The sequence below is a fragment of the Lissotriton helveticus genome, chromosome 1_1 (assembly GCF_964261635.1).
Source record: "Lissotriton helveticus chromosome 1_1, aLisHel1.1, whole genome shotgun sequence".
Lineage (NCBI taxonomy): Eukaryota > Metazoa > Chordata > Amphibia > Caudata > Salamandridae > Lissotriton > Lissotriton helveticus.
Genome location: NC_136057.1, coordinates 580461483 through 580488106, shown reverse-complemented (window position 1 = coordinate 580488106; position 26624 = coordinate 580461483). Strand labels below are relative to the sequence as shown.

The window sequence follows — 26624 nt, the reverse complement described above, 5'->3', positions numbered from 1 at the left end:
GTTTAAGCTATGTTGTAGAGCAGTGTGCCTACTGTGCAGCATGTTGAAAAGTTACAATATTAAAGTGTTAAGAATGTTTGTATATATAAAAAACCAAAAGAGACATATGTACAACAGAACGACCCTATTAGAAAAAGAATTACTATTAAAATGTTTTCCAGTTTTTGGTACTTGCAATGCTGGCAACTTCTTCCTGCCTGTTCTTAAACTTGTTTGTTATAGCTTTTATTTGGGGGGGGGGGGGGGGTGGAGGTTGGGAAACAGTACCTGAAATATAATACGAGCAGTGGACGGACGTTAGGGGAGAATCAACAGATTAGATTCCACATCCCGAGGGCTGACTGAGGTGGTGGTGTGCTGGTGTGGAGGTGATGCAGAGAGATACTGAGGTGGTGAGGACTGATGTTGCGGCGTTGAGTGATGCTGTGGTACGGAGTTATGCTGAAGTCGTGGTGCTGCACTGGTGCTCAGTTGAATTTGTGTAGTGCGGACGTGATTCTGCGCTGATGAGTTGGTGCTGCATTGATGCTGAAGTAGTGCTGCGTTGGTGCTGAATTGGTGCTGAGGTGGGGCTGCGTTGGTAGTGGTGAACTGAGGCGAAGGTGGTGCAGTGCTGATGCATAGATGGGGGATGTGCGGATGCTGAAATTGTATTGTGCTTATGAGGAGGTGGTGCTCAGGTGTGGTGCGGAGTTCAGCAGAGGTGGTGCGGAGTTCAGCAGAGGTGGTGCGGAGTTGTATGTATGTATTTTATGTATTTTAATGCTTGTTAAGCGCGACTGTCACCCAGAGGGTATCCTGGCGCTGAGATCAGTTCAACCATCCGGTGTATGCTTTAGACTACTCTTGGAAAGAGATATGTTTTGAGGTCCCTTTTAAAAGAGACCAAATCTTGTCTGCTCCTCAGCATCAGAGGTAGAGTGTTCCACATTGTAGCGGCTGTGAAACTAAAAGCACGACCGCCCATTCTCACTGTGTTTATCCTCGGAATTCTCACTAGGAACGCCGATGCGGATCTCAAAGGTCTAGCGGCCTGGTACCACGCGAAGAGATTTTGCAGTGGTATTGGTCCTTGACCATGCAAAGCTCCAAAGACCAGGCAAAGACCCTTATAAGAGATCCTCTGCTGGACCGGTAACCAATGAAGGTCAGCCAAAGCTCCAGAAGAGGAAGCCGAGCGTGGGAGGGACAGAGCTAATTTAGCCGCCATATTTTGGATCCTTTGTAACTTAAGGATCAGGGTCTTTGGAGCTCCCAGAAGTACTGCGTTGCAGTAGTCCAACCTACTGAGAATGGTACTACGCACTACTTCTGCTCTAGCTTCGAGGAAGAAGCGGCAATATCTTCCGAAGAGCACGGAGCAGATCCATACAAGTCCCTACAGTCCAATTCACCGATACGTCAAGTTGTAGATTTGATTCGAATACGACTCCCAAATTGCGAGCCGATTCTGCAACCTCCACCGAGCCTGGTATTGAAGTAGGCCAAAAGCCTTCCGGCAGAGTACGAGGGAGTCGGTCTGAGGAGCAGTGCAATATCTTCGTCTTCGACCCGTTAAATTGGAGTGAGTTGGCTTGCAACCACTCTGCTGTGGCCGACATACACTGATGAAAAACGTCCCTCGAAACTGCCTCAGAACCATCAAAAGAAAAAACCAATTGTGTATCATCGGCATAATTGATGACTTGTATGCCGAATGACTTTATTAGTTGTATCAAGGGTTGGAGGTACAGATTAAAAAGAATCGGGCTTATCGCAGAACCCTGGGGGACGCCTTGATTCACCTGACGTATGTCAGAACGGAAAGGTGGTAATGCTACAGCCTGTTGTCTATTGGCGAGATAGGATGTTAACCAGGATAGAGCCAAGCCGGTTATTCCCGCATTTCGAAGGCGGCCCAATAAGACCTCATGGTTCACCGTGTCGAACGCGGCCGACATGTCAAGCAGCACTAAAAATGCTGACTTGCCCATGTCGACACGCGTTCGCAGATCATTCAACACGGTGACCAGAGCAGTCTCGGTGCCATGGGCCGGTCTGAAGCCAAATTGGGCTGCGTCCAGGCAGAAGTTGGTTTCCAGGAAGTTGGCCAAGGCTCTCGTAACCCACTTCTCCAAGATTTTTATCGCGAATGGCAAGAGCGAAATAGGCCTGTAATTGGCTGGGCAGAGGGGGTCCAAAGTAGCCTTTTTTAGCAAAGGTGTTACAATTGCCAATTTCCAACTGTCTGGAACTGATGCAGTAGCCAACGATTGGCAGCAGATTGAGTATAGCGGGGGAAACAACTCGCCTTGAAAGGCCTTCCAAATCTTATGCGGCATAGGGTCTAGAGGCGAGTTCAACAGAGGTGGTGCGGAGTTCAGCAGAGGTGGTGCGGAGTTCAGCAGAGGTGGTGCGGAGTTCAGCAGAGGTGGTGCGGAGTTCAGCAGAGGTGGTGCGGAGTTCAGCAGAGGTGGTGCGGAGTTCAGCAGAGGTGGTGCGGAGTTCAGCAGAGGTGGTGCGGAGTTCAGCAGAGGTGGTGCGGAGTTCAGCAGAGGTGGAGCGGAGTTCAGCAGAGGTGGAGCGGAGTTCAGCAGAGGTGGAGCGGAGTTCAGCAGAGGTGGAGCGGAGTTCAGCAGAGGTGGAGCGGAGTTCAGCAGAGGTGGTGCGGAGTTCAGCAGAGGTGGTGCGGAGTCATGCAGAGGTGGTGCGGAGTCATGCAGAGGTGGTGCGGAGTCATGCAGAGGTGGTGCGGAGTCATGCAGAGGTGGTGCGGAGTCATGCAGAGGTGGTGCGGAGTCATGCAGAGGTGGTGCGGAGTCATGCAGAGGTGGTGCTGTGCTGATGTAGAGGTGGTGCTGTGCTGATGTAGAGGTGGAGTCGCACTGGTGTCGAGGCGGGCCGTGCTGGTGTCGAGGTGGGGTGTGCTGGGCTCATCACACAGGGCCATGGTTGTTATATTAGTGCACGTCTCGACCTCTGAACTCCAAGCTCTCTTGGTATTTTTTAAATCCCATTGGCTTGACTTGAAACATGCAACTACTTCAAGTGTAAATACTGCTGGAAATAGAATCTCCTGTATCCGTGTTTGAGTTGCATGACGATTCACAGCAGGTTTGACTTGTTTTTTATCCTACCAAAGTTACTAAAATGAGTACCAGATCCACCAGTGAAGTTTAAATAATGACATTGTAAGCTTTTTTTTTTTTTTTTTTTTTTTTTATTGTGGGCTGCTGTACATTCTGATGTTTTGCTGACCTGAATACGTGTCAGTGTGATTGAGCTCAATTGATCTCCCATAAAAGGGTGAAAGGCTGCATCTTCCCAAGTCAAATTGACCTCAACCAACATTTTCCACAGAGGACATACAACATCCAAAATCCTTTCAACTATACACTTCAGAAACGGCACCTATGAACCACTGGAAATCAGAGCCCTTCATGGATTTGTCCCGAGTTCGATGTACTTTACAAATACTCCAATTCAACAGATAATGGGAATATCTTACCCACCAGAAACATACACTGGCAATGACATGCACGTTCTGACTACAGAAACCTATAGAAGTTAGCACTTGGAGACCTTCCAGAAGGTGACGTCCTGTCACCTTCCACAGGCCTGACTTGTAGGCATCCTTGACAGCATATGATGTTCCATAACTGCTAAGGGCTTCATGAAATCGATTTGCATCAGTCAGCGGAAGAGGGCTGTGAAGAGGAACTAGAGGCAGCGTCTGGATAGGGGTTTTAGCTAATTGGACTTGATGCATGATAATTGACAAGACGTTTTAGCCCATGTTAAGGGTTCGAATGGAAGCTATGAAAGTGAGACAAAAGCAAGGGTCCTTGTCCAGTTCATTTATACAAGGCAATTACCCTCGTTGCCTCTAGAGTGCCTCCGTGGGAGGGAGGTGTACGGGAGGGCTTTGAACATGCACAGGCTGCATGTGACCGATACCAGGTATTCCAAACTGTCAGGGGCCAAAAACTTACTGTATCAGGGTATCCCATCTGCACAGGCACTTTTGCAGCGGTGTTCTAGGACCCTCAAACATTATACAACCGTACGAGGCGTTTTCAAACCTGTGCCTCTTCAAACTCTTCGTATCTCTTCTTTTCGCACAAACTATGTTCAAATCTAGCCATGCTGTTTACTGGCAACCCAAAGGCCACATCAGTAGTGCAAGAGGCATAGGTAAGATCAGATCAGATCAGACAGATCAGATCAAAATGTCACAAGACAAAGGGGGCTCTATGATTCTTGTGCTGTTGGACCTGTCCGCAGCCTTCGATACCGTGTCTCATAACACCCTGCTGAGCCGGTTGAAAGGAGTAGGAATCGGAGGCGTAGCACTATCTTGGTTGGAGAGTTTCCTTTCCGGGAGGTCGCAATCTATCAGCCTGGGCCCCTTCAGTTCCATCTCAAGGGGGCTCACAAAGGGGGTGCCACAGGGCTCATGCCTCAGCCCTACATTATTTAATGTCTATGTGGCCCCCCTTGCTGAGATTGTGCGGAAATATGGGTTCATACCGGTTTCCTATGCCGACGACACTCAGCTCCTCTACCCTTTCAGCTCCCTTGACCTCAAAACCAAGGAGAACTTTGCTGAGGGTATGAGAGCGGTGTCACACTGGATGGCGAGGAATTGCCTCCAGTGTAATGTAACAAAAACAGAGGTCTTGCTCTTTGGTAAAGCAAGTATCCTTTGGTCCCCCGACTGGTGGCCACTTGATCTTGGCCCAGTACCTGCACCCAAACCTCACGTTAAAAATCTCGGAGTGAAGCTGGATCAAAAACTGACCCTAAAAGATCACACAAACTATATTGCGGGTCTGTGTTTTCACACCATTGGTCTGCTCAGGCGTGTCTTCCCTTTTCTCCCGGCCACTTGTAGAAAGACACTTGTAATAGCAAAAGGACCCGCACAAGGAAAATTATATATACATTATATTTTTTGCTCAATTATGCAATAGTATTTACACATATACAACTTTTACGCTTTCCAGGAAGAAGTGGAGTCCAAATCTTGACAAATATGAAGTAGAGCTTTTTATTCAAGGATAAGCATGGTGAAAGTTCAAAAAATTGCTAGCAGCCAACGCGTTTCGTCACCACTGTGACTTCTTCAGGGCTCTAAGGTTGGTTGAGCTGTAAAACATACACCTTGCGTCTTTTGAACCAAGAAATATCAATCTGACCATAATACAGGGAATATATTCCTTCCTCCAATTCCTTTTGTTTTTGTTTTCGATCTAACTTCTCAGTCTTTCTTCTAACGTGCAGCTTTTAGCAGTATTCCCATCTGTGTCACCAGGATAATATCAGACGTAATATGATTAGTTAAGCGTGACGTCTTTCACGTTTTCTGTCCTACGGGTTCAGCGATTGTGATTTACGGGACCATCAAAATCTCTTCTTCTCACTGAGACGGGACGATAAACTCGGAAACGGGAGCACTGCAAATATGCCCAATACCTAAAGAAGAGATTTTGATGGTCCCGTAAATCACAATCGCTGAACCCGTAGGACAGAAAACGTGAAAGACGTCACGCTTAACTAATCATATTACGTCTGATATTATCCTGGTGACACAGATGGGAATACTGCTAAAAGCTGCACGTTAGAAGAAAGACTGAGAAGTTAGATCGAAAACAAAAACAAAAGGAATTGGAGGAAGGAATATATTCCCTGTATTGTGGTCAGATTGATATTTCTTGGTTCAAAAGACGCAAGGTGTATGTTTTACAGCTCAACCAACCTTAGAGCCCTGAAGAAGTCACAGTGGTGACGAAACGCGTTGGCTGCTAGCAATTTTTTGAACTTTCACCATGCTTATCCTTGAATAAAAAGCTCTACTTCATATTTGTCAAGATTTGGACTCCACTTCTTCCTGGAAAGCGTAAAAGTTGTATATGTGTAAATACTATTGCATAATTGAGCAAAAAATATAATGTATATATAATTTTCCTTGTGCGGGTCCTTTTGCTATTATCATTGGATGTGATGTTTTTCATCACACTTTAGGGGGTGTTTACGGGTCACGCCCTCGACCTATACGCACAGGCCATTGAGTACTAGATACTAGACCAAAAATAGTGGAATAGTGTGCAGGCAGTCAATAGCTCTGACCCAATTGTGTTGTGTTATTATAGAAAGACACTTGTACAGGCCTTGGTAACTAGTCGTCTGGACTACTGTAACGGCCTGCTAACATTAGCTAATGCAGATGCTGTAGGCCGCTTGCAGGTAGTCCAGAACACGGCTGCAAGACTGGTCATGGGTGTACCCGCTAGGACTCCTTCTAAGCCCCTGCTGAAAGAACTGCACTGGCTCCCCATACGGCAGCGCATCAATTTTAAGATCTGTTGCACGGTGCATAAATGCCTGTATGGAGCAAGTCCTAAATACCTATCCCAGTCCCTGGAATTGTACCAGCCCAGCAGGTCCCTCCGCTCATGCAATCAAGCCCTACTAAAACCTCCCACCACAAAGAAAATTAGACAAGGAGACCGTGCTTTCTCCTCTGTTGGTCCCGCCCTCTGGAATAGTCTTCCCACTGTCCTAAGAACTACCACAAATCACCTGTCTTTTAGAAAGTCATTAAAAACCCTTCTCTACCAAGAGGCATTTCTATCCACATAACTTCCCAGGCTGCTCTATCTGAAAATTCCTCAGCTAGCAAAGCGCGGAGATAACCTCACGGGATTGATTCCTGCGCTATAGAAGAAATTAAATCAATAAATAAATTAAATAAGCCTGCAGCAAGCCTTACAGCCCTAAGGCAGTGTGCACTATACCTCATGTGAGGGCATATCAGCATAGTCTCCAAGTCCATTCTTAGGCATTATAAGTGCATAGTGAAGCCATGCCGAGTACGTGGGCTGGGAGTTGTCACTACGAGTTCCACAAGCTCCATGATGGCTTCACTGAATTCCAAGATGTTTGGTACCAAACATCTCAGCTTAATAAATCCACACGGATGCCAGTGTTGGATATCTTAAGACATGCACTCAGAGGTGGCCTCAGAGGTGTCACCTGAAATCCAACCAACTCGTTAGTGTGGCCCGACTGGTACCCACAAGCCTCTCGCCTCTAGACATGCTTCTGACCCATTAGGATGGGAGCTTTTTGCTCTTGTCGGTTAGATAAAAAGCCTGCTCTGGGTGGAGGTTCTTCACATCTACCCCCAGGCAGAAACAGCACAAAAAGGCGGTGACCCTCAAAGGCTTCCAATCCTTTGTTATGCTGACCACTGCCTATCCAGCTAGTGGAGATGCCCGCTCCCCTCACCAAGCCTCATTTTTAGCGGCAAGGTCAGTGGGAAAATTAGTAAGCAAGTTAGGTGTGTCACCTCTTAGCCATGGCTACCCCCAAGATGCCTTGAGCTGAAGTGACCCTCCCTTTTAGAATCCTCCATATTGCTTTACCGACCTCAAAGCTGGGGAACCGGGTTCGAGTCTCGGCAACAACACTCAACATCCTGTGATTCTGGGCAACTCACTTAACCTCCCCGTGCCCAACAAAAATGAATGTGTCATGCTGTACTGGTGCTCATGTAAAGCGCTTTGATTCCCGATGTCTCTGGTGTAGTTCGCGCTATATAAAACGATTTTAAAAAAATTAAAAAAGTGTATGCACCCTAGAGGTAAGTAGCCCACTGGCTACTTCTGACCCATGTAATGCCCTAAAATTTGTATTTAGGGGCACCCCTGAACCTTAATTCTAAGATTACCAACGACCTATAAAGAAGAGAACAAAGATTTAAGCCCTGCATGACAAGAAGGTCCAGATCCTGACTTGGTCCCAGCTAGGCCAGCCTGTCTGCGAACTTTGCAAGCTTCCATGACTCGTCCCGCAGACCAGTGACCTCCAAAACCAGGGGAGGACTGCCTGCCTTCCAGAAAGACTCCTTACCTCCAGTGGACAACGGACCTATCCAAAAGAAAACCAAGTTCAAAGACAAAAGCTTTGCCTGTAGAACAGCAAAACCAACAATCTCTGCACAAGACACCGAGGGCCCGAGTCCTAGTGGCGACTTGCTCAGGAACGCTGGGGAACCTTTTCTGGATCAGAGTCCTTCGTGGGTTGACCCGTGCCGGACTCCACATCGATGCCTGCAGCCTCTGCAGGACTACTCCTCCCCCCCCCCCCAACCCAGCTGCGACCACACTAGTAAGCTGATTTCCGATGCCAAAGGACACCTCTGCACCCGGAGTCCCAGGGCCTTGGAGAGATTTACATATGGTGGTCCGATGCTCCAGCACATCCCAACTTGCCTGTGCAGCTCTAGGGCTCTTCAATTGGCCTCCTGTCCGGAGACTGCAGACATTTCTGACTTTAAGATTCTGCATCAGTTTGCACTGGACACCCGACGCTGTGCTGGCACTCTGCACCCGGCGGCCCCTGAGCCGCTGAGGGTATAAGTTTGGTGCTGCCTTGTGGCACACCTTGTGCTTACCTCAACTCTCGGGGACTGGGTTACCAAACCGTGCTACTCACCTGTAAGTAGTACAACTTCGATGGCCCACCTTTCTCCATTGGAAAACATTGGCACCAGATACAGCACCTGACCTCTGCACCTGACTGACCCAGTGCTGCTGGTGGTGCAGTTGTCACTTGGTTACTAGAGACATTATCGACATCTTTAAGTTAGCACGAGCCCAGTAGCCATGATGCTTCTTTTGCGCATGACACTACATGTCTTTATTTTGCATGACGGTTATGCCTCTCATATGAGAACTCTCTGGTGTGCTTGTTCTCTGCCTGTCCCTGGAGTTTAGTCTGAACATGCTGAACAAAGTCGATAAACACGGACTCTTGTTATTCTATTCTGGTCACTTAGACAAAACATACTAATGCAACTGCTTTTGCTGGAGACTCGTACTTCAATATGATGAAGATGCATGTTTAGGTAATGGAAACTTGGAGAGGGACCTTTCCATGGAGAAGAGCAACTCGCACCTGTAATGTAGAAATACGATCTATGTCCCGAGGTATGTGGTCTGTTGACAAAGCCCAGAGATCTTCTATTATATAATAATACTTCTGCTTACCAAGGGGAGGGTGGTTAGGGCTTGTAGTCCTTTATCCACTGTCTTTATAAAGTGATATCTCCCTTTATGATATATGGCCTTGCTGCAATGCTAACTGTATTGATATTATGCATTTTGCTGCTGGTGGTGGCTCGTACACAGCATTTTAGAACACGTTAGTTATAATCGATATTTTAAACTATTTCTGTGTTTGTCAGATCTTATTGTGGACAAGTACGAGAATGTGAGCGGAAAGATGTGTCTTGTTGCTGCAATTGCAGAGAGATCCATGAGTGTTGTGTTCTGGGGTATCTAATCATTGGTTTCTCAATTTGTGAGTAGGAGAGAGAGGGAGACACGAGCTTGTCGGTCCTGGGCTTGTGGGCACTATAAACCGAGGTCCAATAATCCTGTGCATAGTTCTGTGTATGAGCAGAATCCCTGCAACACAGTTTTATCACTTAACTGAACCTTGCCTGGTACCGACAGTTTATCCAGAAACTCAATATTATAAATTGTTTACTTACCTGCATATTGCCGATTGTGTTCCTTCCATGGTATAACATTGTCTTACTGAAAAATGCACAGTGTCCACTTTTCACATTGAAAAGCATTGATAATGCAAAATATCTTTACATACAACAAAGTATCTTTGGTTCTATAAAATAAATATACTAAAAGTATTATTTTTTACAAAACACTGGTCTCGCATTTAGTCATAGTGTGTGTAATCAATTCTTGCGTCTGTACAACAAATACTTAGCACTGCCCTCTAATAAAACCTAACTGCTCACTACCACAAAAGAGAGCATTAGTATTATCTACTTGAGCATCTGCAAAACCTCTGGGGATCCAGTGGACTGTGCACACTATACATCATTTTGGTATAGTATATACAGAGCCAGCTTCCTACACTGAACATTATCCACAACACTTGAAAGTATAAAGCAGATGCAGCCATTTCGTATGCTCATGGACGGTGTATACGTACATTTTCACCATCTTTTCTTAAGTGGAGTGTCCACAGGAAACCATACGTAGGGAAATGCTAGTGGGAGGAGCTAAATTAAGGTCCTGCTAAGGCCATGCAAGCTAGATTATTAAAAGATGGAACAGGCCTTATGAGATAAGTAGCTGCTTCCATCCCACTAAGCACAGCCATGACACCCTCATAAAATATCAAGGCCTGCCTTGAATTAATAATAATAGGGGCATGCTGTAAGTTCACACGTTCCCACATGCCCAAGTATTTACTTGCTTCAGTGCTAGAAATCGGGGAAAAGAAAATTACTTCAGGATCCCGTAAATTGGCGGTCTGTGTGTGGAGTCACAAAGCAGTCGTGAAAAAACTGTAGCAAAGAAATTGGCAACAAGTACAAATGAGACAGCAAATCTGCTCTGGTCACAGGCTGGATTTTAAACTATCTTACAGGGTTAAAGCACCTGCAACAAAGACCTTTGTGTGCCCAGCAATTTTGAGGACATGATAGGATGGTAAGCTAGCTTTGGAAGTTAATGCACTTGCTGGAGAGTTCTGAATATTATAGTCACAATTCTGCCTTATCTAAAAGTAGGTGAAGAATGTGAATTAATAGAAAAACTACAACTGAGGAACCAAATATTGGAAAACCAATTTTAATTAAAGACAACTTTCAAGAAATACTAATAAGTCAAAAATTTTAATTAACAATTATAAAGGAAATCTTATTTTAAGAAAAAATCCGAAATTACTCTAAACGTGGGTGGAGTTTAGGGGTAGTGAAGGGTTTTTGTGTTCAGGGATGGGTGAAGTTTAGGAGTGTGAGGTTTCATGGGGTCGCAGATAGGTGGAGTTCACATGTACAATTTTTTTTATGTTTCAGGGATGGACAGAGTTTGGGGTTGGTGAGGTGTTTTTAGGGTTCAATGATTGATGGGAGTGTATGGGTGGTGAAGGGTTAAGGTTCAGGAATGAGTGGAGTTTAGGGGTAATGAGAGAGTTTAAGGGTTCAGGAATGGGTAGAGCTTAGATGTAGTAGTGGGCCTTAGGAGTCGGGAAAGGAGGGGTCTAGGGGCAGAAAGTTGAGCAATGGGATATGTTTAGGGTAGTCAGAGGTTTTAAGGGTTCTAGGATGGATTCATTTTATATGGAGAAAGGGGATTTTAGGGTTCAAGAATGATTATAGTTTGGGGTGGTAAGGTTTTTTTTTCTCCAGAGTTCAGGGATGGGTGGAGCTAAGCTGTAGAGAGGAGTTTTAGGGTTCAGGGATGGATGGATTTTAAGGGTCAGGTATAAGTGGAGTTTAGGCGTAGTGGGTGGGTTTCTAGGGTTTAGGGATGTGTGGAATTTAGGGGTCACAAATTATGTAGTTTAGGCATGATGGGGACTTTTAGGTAGAAGGGTTATGAGAAGGGTTGGTATGGATGGTGTTTAGGGGTAGTTTGGGGTCAGCACATTTTTAAAAAGCCTCAAAAGTAATTGTTTGACAATATGAATACATTTTAAATGATTCCTTTAGTAAAGCACTGAAATAAATGCCCCCTCACAATAATATATCTGAAAGTAAGACCTGCATCCATTATATTTACAGCGTAGCAAATAAGAATGCAAAAGCCAATTTCAGAAAAAAAACCATTTTATGAAGTTTTTTTAATGAAATGGTAAATGTCATTCATTCTAAAAATCTTCATTACACAGTTTAGGTGAAATTGATTCTTACTAATGACATTCTATGAAATCATTTTTCAATGGAATCACTTGCATGCAAAGTAGAATGGAGGGCATATATACCTGCAGCAAACCACATGCAACAAGCAGATCACAGATTTGTATTTAAGTGGACAGCTCAGCGGGTAACTGTTTTGTCAAAAGCTATAGTCCGCACAGTGAGCTATGAACCAACAAGTATCTGTATGTAAACTGCAAGGCATAGGTTTAGAACCTGATTTTTCCCTCAATCTTTCTTTTTGTTAAATTTGCTAAATGGGGTCCTCTAGGGTAGTAATGAGGTATTTTAATAAACATAACACCAACTATGAAGTTAAATATTAAATCCTGACTGTGTTTCACCAGACCAAGGACTGTTAACATGTTAGGCCGACCAGTATGAAGGTTATGCGGCTTCCAAACCTTGTGACCCTCATGGTCTTATGTAACATTTCTTGTACACTGATATACACACTTGTATGAATAATGAATTATAGGAAACTACAGAAATGCAGCCAGAGAGAAGTCTAGTGGTTTAGCAATTGTTTACTAGTACATCGGAAATGTAAATGTGTTGGACTTGTAAAGCGCACAGCTGCCCGTGAGCGTCCCGGCGCTGAAGACCGCTGGGGAACCCGTCCTGGCTTTCCCTGTGAGATGGTCCCTTATGGGTATCTCCAAGGTGAAACCAGGCATCCCCAGCGTCTGTGGGGTGCCGTTGTAGAGATGAGGCAAGCTTAATGCCCAGAGTTGCCGAGTGTTATCCCTGGTTAGAGTAGGCACCGAGGCGAGAATTGTCGAGTCCGCTGACTGTGGTCCACGACCCTGCCGCGTTGGGAATTGAACCCTGGTCCCGGGCCATTCTCTGCTTCCGGGTCTGCCGCCTCTAACCAGTGAGCCACACCTCTCCGCAGCATTGTGGACAATTTTAGATTACTTCGAATTCGGCGAAAGTGGGACATTTGTCGAAAATTGGCAGATGTCCTGTCAATCCTATTCAGAGCGTATACACTATGTACAGACTCAAAATATTCTGCAACTTTTGCAATTTTCATAGGGATGTTTTAGCAGTGCCATACATTAAAGATAGGGTTTTTATAAGCGTTAATCAATTCTTTGCAGGAGGGCAAAAAATACAAACGGACAGTCAAAAACTCATACAGAGTTCAAAATAAGTGGAACGCCATGGCTTGAGGAGAAGCGTATCACAATACTAGTCAGGAATATATTTCTGGACTTAAATACAATGGCATACCTGGATGGTATTTAAGAAACTCTACTATGGTGTCAAATGAAGAGGTTGTGTCCTTGGATACTTCAGGACTTCTTCGATGAACCCGAGCACCAAAACGTTCAGCCACTTTCATAATTTTTTCATCATCGGTAGAAACCCAAACACTAAAGGGACAAAAAGAAAATGCAATGTTGAATATTTAAAGGACAAGATTCTGATCATTGTTCCAAACACACGGACTAGACAGTTGGAAAAATGTGCTTTGATAAACTGTACTTGTCTAACAAAGTGCTTACATAATTTAGAAAAACAGTAGGGCAGGCATCAGAGCTTTACAAAAGAACCGAATCTTAAGCAGGCATGTCACTTGTTAGTAATATCTGTGACCTAGCGCAATTAAAGTGCTTCTGATGAATTGGGAGGTATTCATTTCTTTAGGATTTTGTTGCTCCTCTTTGGTTCTAGTTATTTAAATCAATTCAATATCAAGTAACATTACAGAATCAATATCAAGTAACAGATCCAGTAAAATTACAGAATCAAATGCAGACAATTAGACTTCACAATAAAGAATAACAAGTATTATAGTGAAACCCATGAAGGTTTATTAAAAGCCAAAGGCATTTAAGGGAGCAAAATAAACGGCAGGGAGTCAGTCATTTGTATATAAAGGACTAGTGCTCTGTAAATATAAGGGAGAGTGACCCCACAACACTCAAGATGTAGCCTTTTTTATAGGAAATTATACAAAGGCATCATACATTTGGTATTAATGTGCAGAGCTCTCATAGTCCCATCCAATCATATTAAAGAAAGAATGATACAGTTTGAAATCTCATTTGTAAGAAATATCCCACCAGCTACATACCATACATGAACATGGGAACCATTGTGGTTCCATTTGGTGAGGCCTTGAAACAAGTAACTATGTTAACAGCATGAAAATGAAGCTTGAGAATAAAGCAACTTGTGCGTGGTAAAGGGACATTGTGTTTCAAAACATGTTTTACAAAATAGCTATTGCGTGGGGAGTGCATGATGGGGAAAGGACAGAGAAGATTGTGCAGGTGAAAATGGCTGTGGACGGAAACAGCCATTTGAAACCGAGGCCTACATTTTCAATGTTAAAATAAACACACCTCATAGAATATCTTAAATCTACTGTGTAATTTACATCATGCTATGCACGTTCCCAAAAACCAGTGTTGCTTTTCAAAAGGAGGCCAGATCAGTGACTTTGGCACACAATTGCAAAAATCGAACCTGTAGAGATTTAAATGCAGAGCTCATGGATCATACTTCGTGCTGGAGTGAACATGGTTTACTTTTAGGAGGTCGACCAAGCTTCTTTGTTTGAGATTCCTACACAACAGGGAGTCTTTACAGAGTTCAGTGAGATGGGTAATTTTTAGGTCTCGCCTGGTGTTGGAGCGCATGCGCTCCTCGCCTGCGAGAGCTATAGTAAACCATTTACTCTTGAAAAGGTGACTCAAGCCCCGCCCCTCCTTTCCATTGGGTAGCATCAGCATTTATGGTAAACGCTGGCTTCCCATTGGAAAGGAGGGTTTTTAGTTGCCTCCCTTTGGCTTTTTGGTGGACTGCCTCGCCCGATTCACGGCTGTTGTGAAGACTTATTATCTGCTTGTGCGAGTTCACCTCCTGCCCCCGCCCCCTCTCTCACGAGTCTGTCTGCTTCATCACAATCACTCAGGCCGGTCGCCGGGGCTGCGGCAGTGCCCTGCAACGTCGCTGCGGCAGAAACAGCAACAAAAAAAAATAATAAATGCCTTGCCTCTTCACACCAACTAATCTCTCCTAAACAGCGGCCACACTACCCCCGATGCAGTCGACACACAAATTATCTCGGCGCAGATCCGGTTCTAAGTTGCTCCGGCTGAAGCTCGGTCCTCGCTGAAATGGTGAGCGCTTGTTTGAATTTGCCCACAGTACATGTGCTTTGAGAGTCCTTTCCAGCAGGGCGATTCTCTAATCTCTCACTATATATGCATGACCTCTTGGCATCTCTGTACTTCCATTCTCGCGCTTATGGGGACTGCACTGAAGCAAAACCCGCAATGATGGACAAGGTAGTATCAGCATTACACCGAGAAACAGATGCACACCCCAAGATAAAGACGGGGCGTTACTATCTCTGGCTGCAAACCACCACTGGCGCTGCTGTGTATCAACTCCGCGGTTAGCAGCGTACTGAGGCCTTACCGTTATCCCCACTGGGTACTTTCTTTCAGTTTCGGTTTTGGCTTAGAGTCTATATCCGCATCTACTTGTGGCTGCGGTAATGAAAAATATTGTTTATTCAGAATTTACAATTCCTCGCCTGGGTCTTTACAGCCGCGTTTCCACAGGTTCGTGCTTTACCAGTGTTGGTGGCGAGGGTGGAGATGCCCGAAGAGCAGGGGGCTACAGATTGTACATGTCCCTATTTGCACCCATCCCTTCTGCATCACTCCTCTCAGATTTCAAAGTAGCAAATCTTGTCAGAGCTGTCTAATATGTCCCCTTCTCGGGTACAGCTACCCATCTGCCAGAACTGGTGACTCGCACTTGAAGATGGAAACTAGTAGTAAACCTTCTGCTTTTCACTGACAAAAGTCTGTATAAAGCTAGCCAGAGGTTGGTTTTAAAAGCATTTTACTTATATTGGGGATGGGCGGCAGATCCTTCAGGTATCTGGCTGCATCTAGCTGGAACAAACTTCCTGTGGCGTTGCGCCTGGAACCCTCAGAGCCCATTTTCAGAGCCAAGCTAAAAACATTTCTATATGCCCGGTAGTGGGTTCCCACCTTAGTACCTTCTCCTGCTAGCGCTCGCATCATAGCGCGGGGACACGCCGATGTGCGTCACCAAGCGCTTTACAAGACCCCTTATTATTATTATTATTATTATTATATTACGTGAATGAAGCAAATTAATTGAATCCATCATATGCCAAGAGCTATTGTGCGATTTTCAAGATCCGATTGCCACACTAAATGAATTTTTTTTAATAACTTAAATCCCAAATCTGTTTTTTTGGACTAAACATTTTTACTCTGCCTGCTCTTACATAACTGCTCCTACAATTGGGTTCATCATATGCCCAGATAACTGTGACATAAGGTTCGGACAAATCTAACTGCATTCTTTCCTTCACTCCTTGCGCGTGGGAATAACCCAGGCTGTAAGATTTGCCACCGACCCTGTACTCCTTGAACTTTGTTTGAGTGTAAAGACAGCAGGTGACTCCATGGTATTGGGGCAGCTTGCTTCCATCTCCGGTTTCCTTTTACAAGCTTTTAAAAAACAGTTGTATTTTGGCTGATTCACTTTATATGAACCAAGACTTAAGCTTGGACTTCAGCACGGTGTCCCCAGTGACATGGAGTTATTTCATAAAAGAAGATTCTGATGATAGGAGGGCATGACAAGCTGCGTTTGGGCTGTGAATCTCATTGGAAGAGGCATATTGCTTTACCAGAGGAGTACTTCCACCAGCCCAGAATCGCGAAAGATGATGATGGTTGCCGGTGCTCAGCACCGGCACTTAATAATCGACATTTGCGTGAGCATCAGTTAAGGGCACATTCATTAAGTGATTTGCCCAGAATCACAGGATGCTGAGCAGAGCAGAGATTCAAACCTAGCTCCCCAGCTCCGAAGTCTGCAGCTCTGGCCATTACGCCAAATCCTCTCTGCACTTTCATGGTTCTTAGTTGGTTCGGTTTTAGGCGGCGCTAACATGCGAAATTGGCTGGTGCACGCTGCCTCCTGCTGAGAGCTCTGGGACGTATTTTTTTATTTATTTTTCACAAATTAACCACTGGCTGTTTCCCAATCTAGTTTACAAAACCGTATCTACATGCCGAAAATAAACAACCCCCAGAGGGGCATCAAGTTGTGCCTCGACTCCTGATGTCATGCTTCTAGCCATAAATAAAGCCATGACTTCCTTGGACACCAACATTGGGAAAGTCATTGTGGATGTAGCACTTCTTCGCCCACACCTGCGTAATGTGGTGGGTGGGGCGAGTACCTGATCTGGAGGAACCTGTCCTGGGAATGAATACCACGGGGGAACGATTGATATCCACCTACAAAGATCTGGTATACAGGGCTGAAAATGCAGAAAATAGATGAGAAGAAACAATCTCCATTCGGGCATTCCCAGGTCCTCTGAAGGAATACTTCCAGAAGGATTCCTTTAGCGATGAACTTCTTGGAGTGCTTCTTGATACGAAGGGATCATGGTGAGTGGCCATACTAGTTAAAAAGAAAGTCACGGGGCGTGGCTTGAAGCAGAGACGAATGGTCGCAGCCTAGTGAGGCGGACGCAGAAATGGTGATTGGGGGCGACTTTAATGATATAGTAGACGGTGCTATAGACAGGTGCCCTGCCAAGCTTAATACGATGGGAAGATTACGCATGACTAGCTTATTTTTTTATTTTTTTTGTCCTCATACATGCCACCAGATGATATTTGCTCTAGATGGGATCTCTCTGCACCTATCACACACACAAACTTGGTTTCCGCCCCTGGAATATGTGTGCGGCAAACAGGATTCACCCAGAGGTAGGCTGTCTCCTTGTCCAACTCCCGTTTACTTCGATAGACCATAGTTATCTGGGAGGACCGGACCACTAACCTCTGGCATAATCATTGGACCCAAGTTATTCCCTTGACCAAACCTCTAGTGCGTACCAGATTTTATTCGCACTCTCTCCACCACAAGCCACGTCTGACTGACTAATCATCATGATGTTCTTCAGACAATTGGCGAATCTGGGTGGGGCCTCAGACTTCCATTCTCTACATATTTCTCTCCTGGCGATGACAATCACATAGAACAGAAACTGTGAAGCCGTATCGTTCATCAGGTACCCCGGTGGTAGGCCAAAAAAGATCAATCTAGGACAACATGTGATTGGTGTTAATAAAACCTCCCCTAAGAAACCGCATACAGCCGCCCAGTGTCTGGTGATCTCAGGGCAGTCCATAAACATGTGTTGATCATCTGCTGCCGACAATTTACATCTAGGGCAGCAATAATTTTCTGCTGTTATCCTGGACAGTTTAGCCGGTGACCAGTATACCCTATAAGCTGTAAACAGGTGATTTCTTCTGAGGTTTGCTGGTTTAATTATCTTCTGAGACATGGTAAATGCATCAGTCCAAATTTTCTGTACCTTCTCTGCACTCTCAGTTAAAACGTTGCCCCAGAGATTCTCCAGTTCGGAGTCCAGACTGTCCTTTACTCCCGCGAGTGACCTGTACCAGAAGGAGACCTAGTTTCCAGACTCTCCCTCTACCAATATAATCTAGAATCGAAGTATCCTCTCCAGTCCCCCATACTTGTCTTCCCCACCGTGCAGACAACTGATCGTACTTGAATCTGGTGAGGGACCCATTAGTTAAATTCGGTAAGGACTCCCAGTCCATAAGCCGAGTATTAACACAGATCGCCCCATCTTTTAAAACCTGCTACTTTAAATGGCTGGGATAATCGATCTAAAAGACATTCCGGGGTGCCTGGGAAGTCCCATATGCCTGTAAGCCTGTAAGTTATAATAAGGAATCCCCAGAGCTCTCCGGATATATCCCCAGTTCTTAAGTGCCGTCTGTAAGATCTTAAGGCGGACTTTTTTATAAAAATGTTGGTCCCCAAATTTAAAAAGAAAAAATTCCAGGCCCTGTGGCTGATCAAATAACATTGCCTGGAAAAGACGGCCCTGTGAAGAGGAGTCTAACTTATTGGCCAATATTCTGAAGTTCTTAAAATGAAAGGCATGGCAGTATAAAAATAAATCGGGTAGGGCCAAACCTCCCATCTTCAGCCCTCTACTCAGTTTCTTCCAGGCTATCCTAGGTGAGGTGATTTTGGGGCCCATATAAATGATCAAATCTTCCCTTGAAGGCTAGCAATGTCCTTAGGATTAAATGAGAGGGGGATGGTATTAAACAGGAAAGTTATTTTAGGGAGGATAGTCATTTTGACCAGATTTACTCTACCATATATGTTCAGAGGGAGACTTCCCCATCTTGATAGTAGCAAAGGAAGAGAGCAAGTTACTATCTGCCAGCTGGTTTTAGGAGTATCCACTAACTTTTGAGTAAGATGTATTCCTAGATACCCGATTTTTTGTTTAGCCCCCTGTACAGGGATTACATTGTTCCAACCCATTATATCAGTCTCTCTCTTTATATAACCCGATAACCTTCCAAATTCCTCTGCTAGTTTAAATAGCTGGGGAACTGCGTCAACATAGTTTGAGGTGTATAAGAGAAGGTTGTCAGCATATAGTGCAGTTTTAAGTTCCAGCTCCCCCCATTTTAAAGGGAGAGATAGTACGGTCAGATCCAAGAGAACAGACAAAGGGCTCAATATAGACATCAAACAACAGGGGGGACAGAGGACAACCCTGCCTAGTACCTCTGGAGATGTTAAACCATTCTGGTAAAGCGCCATTGACTAGGACTTTAGCTCGGGGGCTCACATATAGGGATTTAACTCCTTCAATAAAGATGGAAGGGAACCCAAACCTGGTCATGGTGGCCCAGAGGTACGCCCAGTTGACCAGGTCGAACGCTTTAGCTGCGTCGATTGCTATGATGGTAAGTGGCAGCCCCCTTTCCTCCGCAAAGTCTATTGCCCCCAATACCTGAAACGTAAGCTCATTGAGCAGCCGCCCAGGTATAAACCCTCTTCGATCCGGGTGTATGATCGTCTTAATAATTTTGCCTAGTCTAGTAGCCAGTATCCCGGAAAAGATCTTCAGATCGGAGTTTAGTAATGAAATCGGTCTATAAGACTCGATTTTTTGTGGGTCTTTATTTTGTTTGGCTATTAATGTGACAGTGGCTTCTAACCAAGAAGAGGGAATGCTGTCCCCTTGTAAAAAGATTCTATTGAAAAGTGTCTTGAGCACCGGCACAACTACCTCCAAGTTATCAGAATATACCTCTACCGGCAGACCATCAGGGCCAGCGGCTTTGCCGCGGCTCCTTTTCTTAACTTGGAATCTTCTTTCCCCCTCAGTGATTTCACTAGCAAGAAAAATCTTGTCTGATTCAGGCAATTGGGGCAGGTCTCAAGTTTAACCAGGCATTGACCTCCTCTACTCCAAGGCGATTATCTTCTTGGTATAAACCTTGCATAAACCCCCTAGCCTCCTCCCTAATTAATTCATCCTCAGAAATCAACCTACCAGATTCCCTCAGGATTAATGATTTAATATTATTTCTACTCCTCTCAGTCCTCGACTTCCAGGCCAGGAGAGCACCACATTTCTCACCGTACTCAAAATTCTTCAATCTACTGACCTCCCACCTTTCCTTAATGATCTTATCACTCCTAGCTTTGAATACTGCTTGCAATTCCAGCAGTTCTTTTTCCAACTTCGGGATGATATCCCTAGTTGTCAGGGCCGCCGACTAATTCCAGTTCTTTCTTCTTTATGGCCTCAAGGTCGTCAGTTTCTTTTTTCTTAATGGTTTTCCTCCTGTAACTCATCTGAGAACTCAGTAAACCCCGTAGATAAGCCTTAAAAGATTCCCAAACTAATTTCTCGGTGCATGAGCCTATGTTAAACTAGAAGAAATCAAGAATTCTCTTTTTAACCTCCGCCTTTACCCTGTCATCCAAAAAGAGTGTTCTATCCAGAGTCATTCTGTGCTCTATGGGCCTAGACCTGAGATTGATTAGCAGTTCAACCACTGAATGATCTGAGATACCGACTGAAATATGAGATACCGATACAGTATCCGCAAGCAATACCTGGTCAACCAAAAAAAAAAGTCTATTCTCGAGTATTGCTTGTATTTTTTGCTATAGAATGAATATGCTCTTACAGCACCATATTTAGCTCTCCACACTTCCTGCAGGTTGAAATCTTTTCAGGATATTCCCGAGACCTGATAGTGTTCTAGTTGGGACACAGTATTTGGCCCTAGAGGTTCTCCCCCTAATAGAGTCGGGGCTGCGTACTGTAATAAGCTTGCCTCCAATTTCAGAAGAGAACTAGGATTGTCCTCATAATACACTGCGCACGAAAGAGGTAGGCTGCCTATGTAGAGGGCTGCTACTAGTCATCTACCAGACTGGTCTGTGTCCCAATTCTGGACCTTAATCCCCTTATTTGCCCCAACGATAATTGCTACGCCCCTTGAACATCCCTTCTGCCTTGAACATAGTACATCCTGTACCCAACCCAATTTACCGAAGACTCGTTCGCATGATTTGGCCTCTAGATGGGTTTCCTGCAGAAGATACACATGGGCTTCTGAGTTTTTTAGATATTCGCGGACCCTGGATGGTTTCCTTCCTCCTCTTAAGCCATTAACATTCCAGGAGAGGAATTTATTACTGATTACCCTGCTCATGGCCAAGACCTAACCCAGATCAGCCCCATATCTAGAGCTTTTACAAAAAAAAAGAAAAAAGTTTTGCAACGCATGAGGACAATTTTTTCATTTTACCCCCCCACTGTGACCCCTCCCCTGAGGAACCCACCCATCATACTAGCTTATTGGATGCCCTGGGACTTACAGATGCGTGGCGCTAGAAGCACCCCACTACACAACAATACACCTTTCACTCAGGGGTTCACAATAGTCTCACGCGCATGGACTACTTCTTAGTCTCCGCCACTACCTTGGGGGGTGACGGACATAGATATCTGACCTAGAGGTATATCGGAACATTCACCGATATTGTTGTCCTATACATGTCATCGAACAGTCAGGCGCCGCATCTTTCCCATTTACCCGAATTACTTACTTATACCTGAGGTCATGAAGGGGCTTAAGGAAACCACAAAAAAAAATTTCAAGAAAACACGTCATCTGTGGCTTCAACTAGTAAAAGGGTAAGCAAGCAGAACTAGATGGTATAGAGGCTGACCTAGACGTTGCAACAGCTTGACATGCCGTGGATCCCACACCTTTTTCTTTGCAGAGAGTGCACACCAAACAACATGAATTTGTAACATATCACAGAGAGATGGTCATGGCCAGGATACAGACTATTTACAACAAGGGGTGGTGATGGACAGAGTCTCTGAATTAAGCAGAGTACTCTCACCCAGTCAAGAGATCAGGGCTAGATCCAACACCGTTTTTTAGCTCATTGCACCATCCCAGTTTCAGAACCTGGCTGTCTGCAAATTAGTCTGTCCCTGGCCCAGTGCATCATGGGAACAGGGCAGACCAGACTACAAAAGCCAATTCTTACACTGGGAAGGACACAAGCTTCCGGGGACCGGTTTCTGGCATTTCAGCCGTCTTCGGCCCGGCTTGCTTGAATCCTGATGGTGCAATGAGCAAGGGACTCACATCTGAGTATACCCTTCCACGCTTAGGGTGGACAAAATTATTTACAACAAGGGGTGGTGATGGACAGAGTCTCTGAATAAGCCGGGCCGACGAGGCTGAAATGCCAGAAACCGCTCCCCGGTAGCTTGTCTCCTTTCTGGTGAAGAATTGGCTTGGTAGTTTGGTCTGCCCTGTTCCCATGATGCACTGGGCCAGGGACAGACTAATTTGCATATAGTCAGGTTCTGAACTGGGATGGGGCAGTGAGCTAAATAACGGTGATGGATCAAGCCCTGATCTTTGGACTGGGCAAGAGTGGTCTGCTTAATTCAGACACTCTGTTCATCACCACCCCCTTTTCTGAATCAGGATACAGACTACGCGCCACAGGGTGTACGAACTAGGAGACAAGGCAGGTAAACTGTTAGTGTAGCTTGACCAAAAGGAGTCGGCAGGTAGGACGATTGCGCAAGTCTGACGACACCCTGGTGATGACCCCTAGTGATATAGTGGCAACATTGGCGGATCATTTTGAGCAGATATATACCTCACGCTCGACATTAACATTAGAGGAATCACAGGAGTATATCATGGATACTGGTATGCCGAAACTTGCACCCGAAGAAGCACTGCTATTGGAAGCAGACCTGACTGTTGACGAACTGAGGACGGCTATTGGTTTCCTAGCAACTGGCAAAGCGGTGGGGACCAATGGGATCCCCATCGAATTTTATTAGACTAATGCTGACCTGACGGCCCCTTATCTCCTTAATATGTTTCAGGACAGCCTCGAGGCTGGAGAATTGCCCCGAGATAAATGACTGGCCACGACTATAGCGATGCCCAAACCCCGTAAACCACCAGAAGACTGTGGTTCCTATCGCCCAATATCCCTAATTAACGCTGAAGCCAAACTATTTGCCAAACTATTGGCTTTACGATTGACCCCCCATTTAATGTCTCCAATACATCCAAACCAATATGGATTAATGCCCCAGCGAAGTACGGCACTCAACCTACGGCGCCTAAAGGTGGTGCTGGCTCGCCAGTCATCCATTCAAGAACCTGCAGTCATCTGGTCTTTGGACGCAAGTATGGCGTTTGATGTGATGGAATGGCCTTATTTGTTTGCGGCCCTGCGACACCTGGGATTCGGTCCTAAGTTTTGCGCTTGGATCCGTCTACTCTATGTTAACCCATTGGCGCATGTGGTGGCCAACAACCACATATCTAGAGACTTTCCGTTGTCCCGTGGACACGCCAGGGTTGTCCATTATTGCCCCTGTTCGCCTTGGCCCTAGAGCCGTTGGCGGCATGGATTAGGTGGGAACCCTTCATCCGTAGGCTTCGTTGGGCGGATGCCTGGGAAGATCGCATATCACTGTATGCGGACGACGTACTATTATACCTAGCGTCTCCCAGAAAATCGGTCATGGAGCTCCTGAATGTATGCGAGAAATTCGGCAGGGTGTCAGGATACACTGGTCGAAGTCGGTGCTATATGTGCTGAGGGGACCGCCGATCCTTCCGGCGGATTGCCCACTAAGGACCACCACCGAAGCCTTTAAATACCTGGGCATCCGTGTGACAACGGATTACGCTGAGTTGTTTGCAACTAATTTGCAGCCCCCACTGGAGCGCTTCAGGCGTGATGCGCTAGTATGGCGCACCCTGCCTCTTACGCTGCTGGGTAGAGCAGCGTTATATAAAATGATGATGCTCCCCCGCTTTCTCTGTCCTTGAAAACACGCCATTCCTGGTTCCGCAGGCCTACTTTAAAGCCATTGCAGCTGAACTCTCTGGTCTACTATGGGGGAACAAACCAGCACGGATCGCCCAAAATAAGTTGATGCGCAGCTGGTACGATGGGGGGGATAGTGCTCTCAAACATACAGTTATATTATTGGGCGGCACATATTAAAATAGTTAACTATTGGATTCACGCACCACAGGATGACCCGGCGTATCGGGCAGACAGGCAAGCACTTGGGGAGGAAGGGCTATTGTCAGCACTGTATCGTAAGCGTACGCCACCTCATCTGCTCGGCACGACGGCACACACAATATGTATATGGTATCAAGCACAGGCTCGATTAAAATGTACAGGTACCATCACACAAATGACGCCGCTGTGGGACTCTTTACAGCTAGGGTGACTCCGGAATAGTAAGGGGTTTCGCCATTGGGATAACAGGTATTTCTGTGGTGGGCGACTTGTGGCAGAGGGGCACGGTGGTTGACTTTGCGCATCTGGGCACCCAGTACGGCCTGGCACAAACTGAGAAGTTCCGGTATCTACAGATCCGGCATGCATTGCATGTGAAGATACAGCCGGGCACTGATTTGCCGGAGGCCACTCCTTTAGAGGACAGGCTGTTGAAGGAAAACATGACCACAAGGGCGACGTCCTTCACCTATCGTAAATTAATCAATAATTTGCCAGTACCGACGTCTACGTTGCGTCACCGCTGGACTCAGGACGTGGGCGATATGGACGATTTGGAATGGCAGGAGGGACTATCGTCCCCAAGAGAAACGGCCATACCCTCGCGACTCAGACTAATCCAACTCAAAGTGCAACACCGTACATACTACACTAGGGTCACGTTGCATGCAATAGGGAGAGCCCAATATCAATACTGTCTTCGGCGCTGTGGGGAAGAGGGTACGTTTTTCCACACTGTATGGGACTGTCCCCAGATTGCAGCATACTGGGCTAAGATTATGCGCACCATATCACAGACAGACATTTCACTACTTCCGGAACCCAGGCGCTGTCTATTAAATGTATGGGAATCTAATGACCTTACTCACCAGGAGCAGGATTGGGTGATGCTGGGCATGACTCTAGCCAAAAGTAATATTGCTATGTTATGGGGGTCGAACGTAACCCCCCAACACTTCGAAAATGGTGCCTGGATATGGATGTGATCATGGTGGCTGAGAAGGCTGTATTTGTACACCATGGCTGTCCTCGCAAATGGGAAAAGGTTTGGGGAGAATGGAATACATTTCGGGGATATATATATGACCCGCCAGGCGTCACTACAGGTGATACAACCCCATAAACCACCAGCAACTTGGGGGGCAGTGGGGAGGACTACTTGTAATGTGAGTAATTATGTTGTGCAACTGGGACTGTATAATATTGCGGCTTGTGTCTTGCTTTACCTGTATTTACTTTTACGTGCTCCATGCCGATATCACAACAATTTGCGAATCGTCTATATGTACATTGTGGCTGATTGCGATTGTCCAGTGAATGTATTTTTTTGCCCTGATTTTCTTCAATAAAAATGAATTAAAAAAAAAAAAAAAAGGTCACATTTGCAGTCACTAAAACATGGATCGATCCGCAACAGAGTTATTTAGGGATCATCAGGCAGGGGTGGGCACCAACAGCACTCAGGCAGGGGCACCAGCAGCACTCAGGCAAGTGGTGAGGTATTAACAGCATTCAGACAGGGGGCGGGGCACCAGCGGTGCTGGCAAAGATGGAAGACAAAAAAGTAATAAAGAGTCACAGGCATTGAAAATGCAATAGGTCTCGCCTTTTATTAAGTTAAAGCCATTTGCTTTGCTATACAATACCATTAGCAAAGCAAATGACTAACTTAATCAAAGGCAAGACCTATTGCATTTTCAATGCTTGTGATGATGCTGTCTTGTAGTAAAAGAAGTATCATGGGCGTATAAAGAATTTACAGGGGCCTAAATCCTGTCCATTGGTTACCATTTGTTGACTTAGTCACTCGCATTTGCTTGATTCTTATATGATGCCTTTGTTTGTCCCATCTTGCGCTACTCCCTCTGCTGGAGCATGGCAACTTTACCAGTTCTCACTTCTGTCCTTCCATTGCTCACTTTTAGGGAACTACTTTTTTCTTTTTGCTGAAACACTCCATGAGTGCGCAGACATTTTCCAGCTCTCTCTCCTCCCCCACAAATAACACCCCGCATTCCATGTGGCTAGATGTCTTGTTTACTTCTCCCCAAACTCCCTGCCTCTCATGCCCTCTGTTACTTTCTCACTAATGTACTTCTACCCGTAGGAGCGGTGTTGCTTTCACTCTTGTGCTGCTTTCTCCTCCACCACCCACAATTTTTTTTTTAATGGGGGGTGTATGGGAGGCAAATTTATTTAATTTTATTTATTAACAGTCCATCTCGGATGATCCATGGGGCATACCTACAAAATTATACTGCAGTTTTACTCTTTTGGTCATACTGAACAGCATCCTGCCGATGCTGTACAACATCACCAAAAGGCATTGGAGAAGCCGATAAGCCCCAAGGCAAGGCCTATTGGCTTTGACAATGCTGGTTAGTTGAGTTGCCCTTGGTGAGTGGATGAATACTTTACGATTGGCCATACCTATGCCACT

The 26624-nt window shown here is 45.5% G+C and overlaps 1 protein-coding gene across 1 annotated transcript in view; it reads right to left on the bottom strand.

The window, feature by feature from the left end:
• CMAS (cytidine monophosphate N-acetylneuraminic acid synthetase) overlaps nucleotides 1-26624 on the bottom strand; it is a 312398-nt gene that overhangs the window by 212843 nt on the left and 72931 nt on the right. The window contains exon 3 of the mRNA XM_078674080.1: nucleotides 12953-13095. Within this exon, the coding sequence (XP_078530206.1) occupies nucleotides 12953-13095 (143 nt within the window). The remainder of the gene's footprint in view (nucleotides 1-12952; nucleotides 13096-26624) is intronic.